We start from the raw sequence: 12,508 nt of genomic DNA, 5'->3' as shown, positions 1-12,508 counted from the left end.
ATTGTAATTTATTGTTATCTATGAGCTTAATATATGACTTAAATGTGAAAGCAGATATCTTCAGCCACTGATTTTCATACCTGGTTTCTACTATATTGTAAAATATAGCCCAATTCACTTTCAGTTCAAATCATTACTTTTGGAGTTATTTAAACTACAATTAACACTCTTAATAAAATAATCTGATCTCTAATTACATTTGATCATACAGGCAGTATTTAAAGCACAAAAGAAAGCTAATTTTCAAAAACACTATTCCAAATATAATGGCAACATCCCTGAGTACGGTTAAGAAAAGGTAACTTGACAAAAAAGGAAATCTGCACTAGCACTAATATAAAATTATTAAATGCTAAAACAGAAGTCAAGACATAGTACTGTGGTGTTAACCATTTCCTTGTATACATCACTTTCAGTTTAATAGGAAATTCATTCTTCTAAAACAAAACCACACACCTCTCCCTTAGGCCCAATTCCAAAAATGTTACTGGAAAAAACCTCAAATTACCATACTTGCAAAATCAACAGCTGACAAGTTCATGATGCATTAAAATTAGTATATTATTGTTGAAGTCTAATCTAGACCCATACTTACTTTGAAATTCCAGGCTAATTTTAAAAAATGCCTTTTTCTACCCCAAGCACCTAATGTAAAAGCCTGTCATTTTAAAATGTTAGTTAATTGCTTCAACCTATCTGCACATATCACAGTACAGAACCACTCTTGCCCACAATGCCAATTACCTCAGTGTCTATTTAGATTGTCATGATTTGTTTCTTTAATTTTTCCCATTCCTCCTTGAAGTGTTTGGGACAATCTATACATCTTTTAAGGGTTTTTGTCACCCACAGAATTCAATTGTGACAGATACGATGCGACTCAACTCCATGAGAAAGTTTTATGTTGTACTGTTGACTCCATTTTGGTTTTCTTGTCTGTGCTGGAAATTCCTGGCAAGGGCATTGAAGGTTGCCATGTCAATGAATCCCAGAATTCCCTGGGTTTACAGGTTTACATATTACATCACAGATATGACTATATAAAGATTGGCAAGCGCATTACATTGGATTTGAGATTATTTAAAGTGTTATTTTTCTACCAATTAGATCGTTGTTGCTTTTCTGGTTAAACACAATTTCTGAATTTCGATTTTTTCTGATGAAAGATCGGATGGTTCCCTGAATTTTTGATTTGCTTTGGGTTATGTCTTTCTCCTGTTACTTTACCTCCAAAAAAAACACTGTTCGCTTGAAAGTAATAATCATAACAGAAATCCAATAATTTTAATGTTTGATTTAAATATAGCTTTTGGAATCACTGAACCTCAGTCTTCTATTATATAGACTTCTCAGGCACTATTTTCATGAGCATTAATGAATGAATTACATGTATATAGCACTTCTCTAACCTATTCAAACCGCTTTACATACTGGTGAGTCACTTTACTCACCACCAATGTGCAGCATCCACCTAGATGATACAACAACAGCCATTCTTACGCCAGTATGCTCACCACCCATTAGCTATAAGGTGGTGAAAGGGTTAAGAGAGATAGCCAAATAAGAGAGAAAGGAGGATTACAATGTCATAATGGATGAGGCCATGGTGGGCAATTTTGCCAGGACATCAGGAAACAACACAGTCTTTTTGAAACATGCCCAGGGATATTTTACAACCACAGAGAGTCAGGACCTTGGTTTTAAGTCCCATGCAAATGACATCCCCATCTATCTATTATAAAAAGAAATCCTGTCCTGATAGTCTATGATACGTGATCTTTCTCGGAAGATAACTTAAAGACCCGCGAGACAAAAGAGACCTGCCACGGTGCGTCTCACAGGAACATAGAACGAGAGTCTTGCAACACACACCCTACTTACAAGCAATATCAAAAAAAACAAATCAGTAGTGTAAAGGCCGTCATGCAGCACACACAGCTCCAGGGCTCTCAGTGCATATAAAGTGTATAAGGTCAATACGGTAGAAATGAAATGAATAGGGTAGAAATGAAACGTCAACGATTAAACGAAGAAGAAAGAAAAGCAGAGAAGAGAGACTCAAATGCGTTGGACAGAAAAAAGAGCAAAAAAGAATAATCGAGGTGCAAATTCAGAAAACAAGGAAAGTAATCATCAGCCCGGAACAAGTGGAACTGAAAAAAAGCACGTCCAATCCGGCTCAGAATTAAAGGACAGTGAGTAAAAGACAAAGTAGAACTTCATAGAGATGTTTACAAGCGTTGGCGCTACACACATGCAGAGCAGGTTAGAGACTATGACACCAGGGAAACTAGAAAGGTGCAAAAAAAAAAAAAGTAGGAAAGTAGGAAAAGGATATGAAAGTAGGAAAATTAGAAAATATAAAAAAGTAAAGACCGCAGTAGCACAAACAAACTGCCTCATTTAACTATGCACCAGTCTAACTTTGGTTTTGCACAATAATTACTACACTATTGCACCTTAACACTTAATTCTACTTTATTCACATAATTTTACTTATTTATTATGTTCTACTATACTGTTATCTTTCGATCTATGACTTTTTGTTAATCTGATATTCTTCTAACTTTGCACAGTTTTTGATAAACGGATCAGGATGCATTTCACTGCGTGTTGTCCTGTATAACTATGCATGTGACAAATAAAGAATATTGAGAATTTCAAAAATGGAGTTTACCGCACATGCATTTATTGGTTACTTTGTTAATGTATATATATTTATCTGTCTGCTTATTTAAAAAACAAAATTTACCACAGGAGTCAAAAACATTCTGTCTAGCCCTTGTACAAAAACCTAGACAAAAGCTGGGGTATCACCTTGGTATCCCCATGTACTTTTGGAACTGTGAGAGGAAAACAGCACGACTTTACAGACTGGAGTCCAATGCAGAACTCTACTTTGTTACTTTGTAAAAAAAAAAAAAAAAAAAAAAAAATTGTTAAATGCTGATGATGTAGATCGTTTTGTCTATGATGAAATTCCAAACAGAGAAACTTATCCTGACCTCATTAAAAAGATTCAGCATATTGGGACTCGCAAGATTACAAATATTGTTTTTACAGAAGTTCTGCGATAAAAGTAAAACTAATGAAATAGCAACAATTCAAAGAAAAAAAAATCTTAAAAGTGTGTATCCGGAAAACCGAACACGGGGTTGGTGAGCGAAGCGAGCAGGGGGCAAAGCCCCCTACTTTTTTATATTACAATGTCTCCGTCACTGCACTGTGTTCCATAAACTGGCCACAGTAGTTGAAATGTCTGATCTAATTTTCATTCTAAAGCCCACTTAGTCCAAAATATAAAACCCATTTGGAACACAAGCACAGGACAGGAGACAGCTCTGCACACACAGCTATTCCATCACATAGCTCATGCATACATCAACTGGTTTTACCAATTAACTAACCAACATGCTATCTGAGATGTGGGAGGAAAGTTAGGGGAAAAGGACAGAAGAAAAAAGTTGCTCTTTAAAAAATAAATTTATATTATGTAAAAATTCAGTATTAGTAATCTATTCAACTCAGTTCTCAAAATTTTAAACAACATACAAATGTGTAGCTGTCAAAGATTTCTTTAGGGACAGATAAAGATAAACACAATCCAATTCCCTGATATGTAATATTACTCTAAGGCAGATTAGAAATACTGCACTATACTCCAGTAATTTTACAAATCCTGAGTTAACATTTAAAACAGTCAGATCACCAACAAAAATGGACTGTTTTCAAAATATGCATCTAACCTACAGTGTTGAAACCTTTTTTTTTTTTTATATAATATAAACCTTTTATAACCTCACTGATGTTACAAAGCTTTCTTGCACTCAGTTAAATATTGTCACATACTTTAGGTACTATAAGCATTTAATAATACACATGAAACTTGGATACAAAGGAAATACAAGTCTAAAGAGAAAGAAAATGCAGAGCACCTGCAAGTTCAGACTAGCTTCAAATGTTACCTTTCTACAAGTACTCTTGAAGGCTGCTCAACTTTCCTGCAAACTTCAATTTAGCTGCATATTTCTGTTAAGACTAATTCACTACGCATAATACTACTGTATGAATACTTTCTATACAACAAAATATGATTTCATTTGAATTTGCCCTTACTACATTTATCTGCTATGGCCATATATTTTGTGGTATAGCATTTACCCAACTATATTCGTGCTCAATATCTAATACACAACAAGCTATGAAGCATTTGTCATTTACCCAAATGAACACATGCATATTAAATAAAATTGAGAAAAAGAATGCTTACAACGCAGGACATCCAGAATGAGTTCCATATCTGTGGTCAATACTTTTATTCCCTCCATGCTGGCAATGGTCCAAATAGGAACAAATTGGTCACTATCCATTTGGGACATGAGATAAAGGTCTTTGGATAGATTTTCTCTTTAAAATAAACAAGAAAAGAAAATGGTACTACTTTCACTGCAAATATTTTAGAAGTAGCTCATAAACAAAATGAGTTGCTAGTTTAGAGTTATTAAAATCATCATTAGTGAAGACAAATACTTAAAAAATTCCTGTAAATGAATAATGCACAGGTGATCTTTAAATTAAAAAAATGTTTTGGTATTCTAAACATTAAAAAAAAATGTTAACAGGATTAAAACGAATGACACTTTTTTGAATGGGGATTTTACTTTATATAATAATTTCCACATTTGTACAAGTGGAGCGCAAGCAAAGTAGGAGGTTTGCTCAGGGATACACGGAGTTAAATTAAAAGTCTACAAATACAGATTTTAAAATTTTACCTTGAGAAGCAAAACTCCAAGTGCTTTTTCAATGACTCTCTTAGGTTTTCCTTGGAAATGGGATGTTCCAATGTAGAGTCACCTTCTCCTTAATGGGACAAGAGAAAAACATTGTTCTCAGGGTGGAAAAAAAGTGTAGACTTTACAATATCAATGAAATGCCTACTTTACAATAATAATCAACAAATGTGACAAGTCACCTTTAAAAATATGCTTGCCGATACTACATTTTCAAATGGACCAGGGCAGTCTGGTGTATTTGGTAACCACATACACAAAGATCAAAATAGTATTAAGCAAATTTAATTTGATCCCGCTTTTAAAAGGTGTCATTTTGCTTGGCTTTTCTCTACATTCATAATGGCTAACACGGTACAGCACCCTAGTACTATAGATAGTACAATGAAAATTGTAGCATGTCCCGGTTATGGACTAGTGACATTAATACAATGGCAACAAAACAAAGAAAAATGATACAGAATAACCACATAAGTGTATATATAGCTTTCAAAAGTTTGGAATTGCTCATTAATTTTCAAGTTTTGGGTAAAACGGATACCTTTTTAAACAATATTTAAATTGATTTAAAAATATAGTCAAGACATTTCTAATGCTGTGAATGGCTATTACTGCTTACAATTACTTACTATTTATTTATTACTCACATATGACTACTGCACTGAAATTTCAGCAGCCATTCCTCTACTATTCTAATGGTAAACTCCTTTAGCTCATCCTTAAATAGTCACGTTTATATGATAATAGGGTATTGGAGAAACCTGTTATTCTCTTCAATAATAAAAGCAAATTGTCTTTTTCTGGGTTACAAGTTACTGTGGCATTCCTAAAGTTCAGTTCTGGATTCAAAAATGGCTATTCCAACCCCCCACCAAAATGAAACTTATTTCAAAGGGGAAGAACCACATGTACAAGAGAATAAGCAAGTTACATGTATGTAACACTTTTCTATATACTCAAAGCACTTTACACAGACTGTGGGGAGTCGCTTCAGCCCCCACCTAAATGATGCAACACCAGCCATTTTCGCACAAGTATGCTCATCACCCAATAAGTTATTAGGTGGTGAACGGATAAGAAAGAGCAGCAGGCTTACAGGTCCTCAGTTGGCTTCTTCATTAAATATGTGCCAAATATACCAGTGTGAAGTGCAACAGAGAGAAGATGACTTCATAATGCACTTTTCCATACATCTTCTGACCAAGGCAGATATGCACAGGTATGCATCTTTCTACCTGAAACGTTTAGAGAAATGGGTAATACTTCTACAGTCAGTTTACCAATAATCACAGTCATCAGGGAGGACAATGAACTTGATTGCAGTAAATTTACAAAGTAGGCAGGCAATAAACACTTAACTTTTTAGGGCTAATTTTTTTTTGTTTCTTTTCTCCCAGGGCTGAATATTTTTCCAAAAACTAACATTTTTTAAAAAAAGAACACAAAGCAATTGTTTAACATATCAAATCAACAAAACATATTTACTTTTGACAAATGTTACTGTCTTGCATGTTGTATGAGCCTGCATACTATATGATTTCACATACATATCACATACTGTACGTTACACAGCAAAGTCCAGCAAAGTCTGATCTCACTCAAAGCAGCCAATTTCAGTCATTGCCACATTGCACTCCTTACAATACGTGTTGCTTTGGTGCCTACTTTTCAATTGTCTGTTGCTGCACTCTCTCATATATATTGTTAGTGTGTACTGTAGAGAGACAAGTCACCCGTTTGCCATCGTGCCATGCCAGTGCCACCAAGTTTTCTGCCCGCATGAAAACCGTATTGTCACGTCTTTTCATCTTCAGCCTGTCTGGCTTCAACTGTGAAGCCATGTGTCTCCTGTTCACCCTCACTGTGCCACAAGCTCCAATTCCTCTGCTCTGTAGCTCCATGAACAATTCTGGGCATGTATAAAAATTGTCCAAATGTACACAACATGACCCAAACGTTCATAGCCCTGAAGCAGCTCCAGCACAACCTGACTTGTCAAGGGACAGTTCTCTCTTTGAAAGAAATACTTTCCTGTATATGTAATTACTTTCAGGCAGAAACCAGTGTTTGCTTCTGCCAGTACAAAATCCTTTATGCCATACTTTGTGGGCTTCTCTGGCATATATTTGGAGAAAAAAAGGGTGTCCCTTTTATTTTATCATAGATTCATGCACAGACAAATCACAGCCAGGCTGATAAAATTGTTTCTATGTTGGTTCCACAATGTCAAGTAGGGGCTGAACTTTATGCATGGCGTTATAGCCTGGCTCACCCCATGGGATTTGCTTCTGTTTATTACAGAAGTGAATAAAACTTCACATACCTATCATCACGCTGCATAACCTGTCCAAAGCCACCAGGGGACAAAGCACGTTTAGACCAATGCTCTCTGAAGTTATATCACCAGTTCTGTCCAATCTCTATTTGTAATGCCACAGTGCACTTCATCTCATCTTTTGTTGTGGGTTTCCACTTTGAAAAACGAGAATGCGATGCAAACGTAGCCCGCAATTCAAAAAAATTTCTCTGCCTACCCGTTTGTCCCATCTGACAGTAGCTGAAAAGCAGCATCAGGAGAGAGCAGCCTGAAGTAGTTCAGCAGCTGGTGATCCGTCGTGTCCAACAGCAAGCCATGCCGTCTTGTGAAGTCCGGTAGCCAGTTCGGCTCCCACGGAAAAAATGTCTGTGTATTCCTCCCACGCGAACCTTGCCGTAGATGCATCGGCTGCGCGAATGCGCTCAGCTAGTGCGGTATCGGCTGGTGTCCGATCAGCTGATGCCGGCTTCTCACTCTCTTGCTCGATCTCCTGATCACTGTCAATAAAATCAGATTCTGAAAAATCAGAGTCCGACTCTGCGATAATGTGCAAAACATTGTCTGCCGAGTGTTTTCTTTTCTGCACTCGCTTCGCTCCCTTGTGACATGTCGATGCCATCTTGCCATTGTTTACATTTCGCAACTCACGCACACGCAAGGATCAGTTGCTGAGTCAACGAGTCTAGCATTCCTCCAAGCACAGAGGGAATGCCTGTGACGTGACAGTGAGTTTTGTCACCATTAACAGCTGATTGTCGCAGTCGACATTCGCCCTCAACCCCTCCTGTCGACAAAAGTCGACATCCACCCTAAAAGAGTTAAATGAAAGCCTACCACAGCTTTATAAAATATTCGACTATAAAAATAAAAGAGTGGATGAAAATTGGGTTAAACAAAAAATACAGGGGAATGAGTGTTTCAACCTTTGCTTTATGTATGTTTCCTTTGACTTTCATTTCCTCCATTTCTACAAATGCAGTTTGTATAAAAGGGATATTTCACTATAATGAAATGTAAAAATAGTCACATTTCTTTAAAACAGGTTTTAAGTATTCTGGGAACTTTAATGAGAGACGTAAAGTATCTAACATGCATTTATTTAATAAATCTTTGCACAATGGTTGTTAACACTAGAATTACTAGAGCCTACGAAAAAACTCGTAGATCTGGCCCACCTTAAATCGCTTCTTAAAACCGTTCTCACCTCTCCGCCAGCGTCTTTTGTCATCTAAATGTACTGATAAAGACATGCTCTAAGTAGCCGGCTATTCCATCCCCCCACCGACTTAGAACGTGCACGAACTTCTCCCAGCTCATGTCTTGATTGATTATCTGGGAGTGAAGTGGAGATTTAGAGTGGAAATAATAAATCATTATTTGGAACACACGCATTTCATGTGTGTTGCGTTTCGACAATAATCTGTGTAAACACATTTTTAAAACAAACGATTTTTATATTCTAGTAACAAATGACAAAATGTAGTTATAAACTATATAATGTATGAAGCCTGAAGTCCAAATATCAAAGAAACACTTTCACAAAAGGTACAAAAAAAAAAAAAAGCCGCCTTAGTGTGCGACATTGACACTCATTTACTATCACTGCCACTGTGGCGCAACAGTATCAGTTTCTGACTGGCAATCCGAAGATCATGAGTTCGATCCTGCATGACTCCCTTTTGGGAAGTGTTCTTATTTTTACTGTTTTAGAATAAAAAGATACATTTGATTTCAGTCTGTAACAGCCGGTGTAATTTATGATATTTGCAAAGGTTAGCTTTTTTTTTTTTAATTCACTTTTCATTCTCTGTCGCGTTCAGGATCCTTCCATACCACACCCCCCTGGCGCTGTTTGAGTCGGATCAGAAGCTGAATAAGCTGAACAAGCTCCTGTTCTGACTCTAAGTAAAGAGCATGAATTAATCAACAGAAATAACAGCGATCAACATTTTAAACTTAACGATTTACAGAGCAAACCAATTTATAAATTTTATGTCCGTTTGAGGAAAAAAAAAAAAACACTTTCTCCAAAGCTGGGAATTGAACTCGCATCTCTGTAGTATGGCAGGGTTGCTGTGCTCCAAGTCAGCAAATTTTAGCGTTAAGCCACGGAAAGTATTGTTGCATTCTTGAACCTTTTGTGAAAGTGTTTATTTGATGTTTGGACTTCAGGCTTCACATATTCTATAGTTTATGCCTACATTTTGTAACATTTATTACTAAAATATGAAAAAGTTTCTGTTTTAGTAATGTGTTTACACAGATTACTGTAGAAACGGAACACGCATGAAATGCGTGTATTCCAAACAACAATCTATTTCCATTCAGTCACTCCCAGATAATCAAACAAAGCATGAGCTGGGAAAACTTAGTGAACGTTCTGCGACGGTGGGGGATGGAATAGCCGGCTACTTGCTGCTCGTCTTAATCGGCACATTTAGAAGACAAAAGAGAGGTGAGAACGGTTATAAGGTGGGCCAGATCTACGAGTTTTTTCATAGACTCTGGTAATTCTAGTGTTAAATATGTTACTACAGTGGTGTGAAAAACTATTTGCCCCCTTCCTGATTTCTTATTCTTTTGCATGTTTGTCACACAAAATGTTTCTGATCATCAAACACATTTAACCATTAGTCAAATATAACACAAGTAAACACAAAATGCAGTTTTTAAATGATGGTTTTTATTATTTAGGGAGAAAAAAATTCCAAACCTACATGGCCCTGTGTGAAAAAGTAATTGCCCCCTTGTTAAAAAATAACCTAACTGTGGTGTATCACACCTGAGTTCAATTTCCTTAGCCACGCCCAGGCCTGATTACTGCCACACCTGTTTCAATCAAGAAATCACTTAAATAGGAGCTGCCTGACACAGAGAAGTAGACCAAAAGCACCTCAAAAGCTAGACATCATGCCAAGATCCAAAGAAATTCAGGAACAAATGAGAACAGAAGTAATTGAGATCTATCAGTCTGGTAAAGGTTATAAAGCCATTTCTAAAGCTTTGGGACTCCAGCGAACCACAGTGAGAGCCATTATCCACAAATGGCAAAAACATGGAACAGTGGTGAACCTTCCCAGGAGTGGCCGGCCGACCAAAATTACCCCAAGAGCGCAGAGACGACTCATCCGAGAGGTCACAAAAGACCCCAGGACAATGTCTAAAGAACTGCAGGCCTCACTTGCCTCAATTAAGGTCAGTGTTCACGACTCCACCATAAGAAAGAGACTGGGCAAAAACGGCCTGCATGGCAGATTTCCAAGACGCAAACCACTGTTAAGCAAAAAGAACATTAGGGCTCGTCTCAATTTTGCTAAGAAACATCTCAATGATTGCCAAGACTTTTGGGAAAATACCTTGTGGACTGATGAGACAAAAGTTGAACTTTTTGGAAGGCAAATGTCCCGTTACATCTGGCGTAAAAGGAACACAGCATTTCAGAAAAAGAACATCATACCAACAGTAAAATATGGTGGTGGTAGTGTGATGGTCTGGGGTTGTTTTGCTGCTTCAGGACCTGGAAGGCTTGCTGTGATAGATGGAACCATGAATTCTACTGTCTACCAAAAAATCCTGAAGGAGAATGTCCGGCCATCTGTTCGTCAACTCAAGCTGAAGCGATCTTGGGTGCTGCAACAGGACAATGACCCAAAACACACCAGCAAATCCACCTCTGAATGGCTGAAGAAAAACAAAATGAAGACTTTGGAGTGGCCTAGTCAAAGTCCTGACCTGAATCCAATTGAGATGCTATGGCATGACCTTAAAAAGGCGGTTCATGCTAGAAAACCCTCAAATAAAGCTGAATTACAACAATTTTGCAAAGATGAGTGGGCCAAAATTCCTCCAGAGCGCTGTAAAAGACTCATTGCAAGTTATCGCAAACGCTTGATTGCAGTTATCGCTGCTAAGGGTGGCCCAACCAGTTATTAGGTTCAGGGGGCAATTACTTTTTCACACAGGGCCATGTAGGTTTGGATTTTTTTTTTCTCCCTAAATAATAAAAACCACCATTTACAAACTGCATTTTGTGTTTACTTGTGTTATATTTGACTAATGGTTAAATGTGTTTGATGATCAGAAACATTTTGTGTGACAAACATGCAAAAGAATAAGAAATCAGGAAGGGGGCAAATAGTTTTTCACACCACTGTAAATATATGGCACAATTTTCACACTTCCTGGTCAAAATAAAAATTCAGTGCTGTAATTTGGCAATCCATAATGCTGTACTGTATAACTATATTATATATGATATGAGAGAGAGAGAGAGAGAGAGATAGAAACCAGCTAGAAGTGGGGACTGCTGTAGGACAGACTGACATCCATTTTTGCTATGCCAGAAACAAGTCCTGGCTTACACAAGTGCTGCCAGTCACGTCAGCTAGAGTCTCATTTCCCTCGCCACAGGGCCTCTTTGCCTTGTCTGATAAAATGATCAATTACAAGCCAAGTGACATACCAGACTTGGCTCTTCAAGGCACCATCTAAATATCCAAACTGAAACAAAGCACAATAACTCTACAACTAGCTATAACTTCTGTTCTCCAGAGACAGGACCCTGTAACTGTAGCAATCCCTTTTACTCTAAAGGATAACCAGTGCAGGACTGGAACAGTGAAGGATTGTCTGTATTGGAGATGGATGATGGGGCCACAAGTTCAAATCTTGCTAAGGAAAGCAAGTGTAGAGAAAAAAAAAAAAAAAAAGTGATACAGTACATAAAAGCCATGCGTTCAGATAGTTGACTGTCAGAGCTGACTGATAACCAGCTGCCCAACCAGGTGTGACTTACCATTAACCAAGGACACTGTACGTAAAAACAAAAGAGAAAACTGCAGTACTGCCACCAACCAGAAAATGCAACCAAGGCTAAGAGGAGGAGCAGCACAAAGAAACTGTGTGTGTGTCAGATAAGCCATTCCAGACTAGCTGTGAGTAAATCAATGCCATCTTCATAGTACAGGCACTTGGAACTTTGCAACTAGCTATAGAACTTGTCAATTTTCACCACATGAACTGTATCATCAGAAATCTTAAGTTATGTGCTTTTTCTACAGGAGAGAAAAAGTTAAACTAAGCTCCTGTAATTCTGTTTTGTGTTTATTATTGTCCCTTGTCTATAAACACACACACATAATATATCTAAGCATATGACATCTAGATAGATAGATAGATAGATAGATAGATAGATGATAGATAGAGATAGATGATAGATAGATAGATAGATAGATGATAGATAGAGACGGATAGATAGACGGATAGATAAGACAGACAGACAGACAGACAGACAGGATACTTTATTAATCCCAGGGGGAAATTCACATTCTGCACAACTAATTCCCTGTAGAAGTGTAACCTCAGATCTATACTATGCACTGCAGATGTTAATAAATCA

General features: G+C 37.3%; 1 protein-coding gene across 3 annotated transcripts in view; it reads right to left on the bottom strand.

Moving 5' to 3' along the window:
• Window positions 1-12,508, bottom strand: part of larp4ab (La ribonucleoprotein 4Ab) — a 134,760-nt gene that overhangs the window by 40,488 nt on the left and 81,764 nt on the right. For all 3 annotated transcript variants that reach the window (XM_028825853.2, XM_028825855.2, XM_028825854.2), the window contains exons 4-5: window positions 4,776-4,863; window positions 4,271-4,407 (exon numbers count right to left, since the gene is read on the bottom strand). In XM_028825853.2, coding sequence (XP_028681686.1) covers window positions 4,271-4,407; window positions 4,776-4,863 — 225 coding nt within the window. The remainder of the gene's footprint in view (window positions 1-4,270; window positions 4,408-4,775; window positions 4,864-12,508) is intronic.

Source organism: Erpetoichthys calabaricus, chromosome 3 (assembly GCF_900747795.2).
Source record: "Erpetoichthys calabaricus chromosome 3, fErpCal1.3, whole genome shotgun sequence".
NCBI classification, from domain to species: Eukaryota; Metazoa; Chordata; class Cladistia; order Polypteriformes; family Polypteridae; genus Erpetoichthys; species Erpetoichthys calabaricus.
This window is presented reverse-complemented; position numbering and strand designations above follow the sequence as displayed.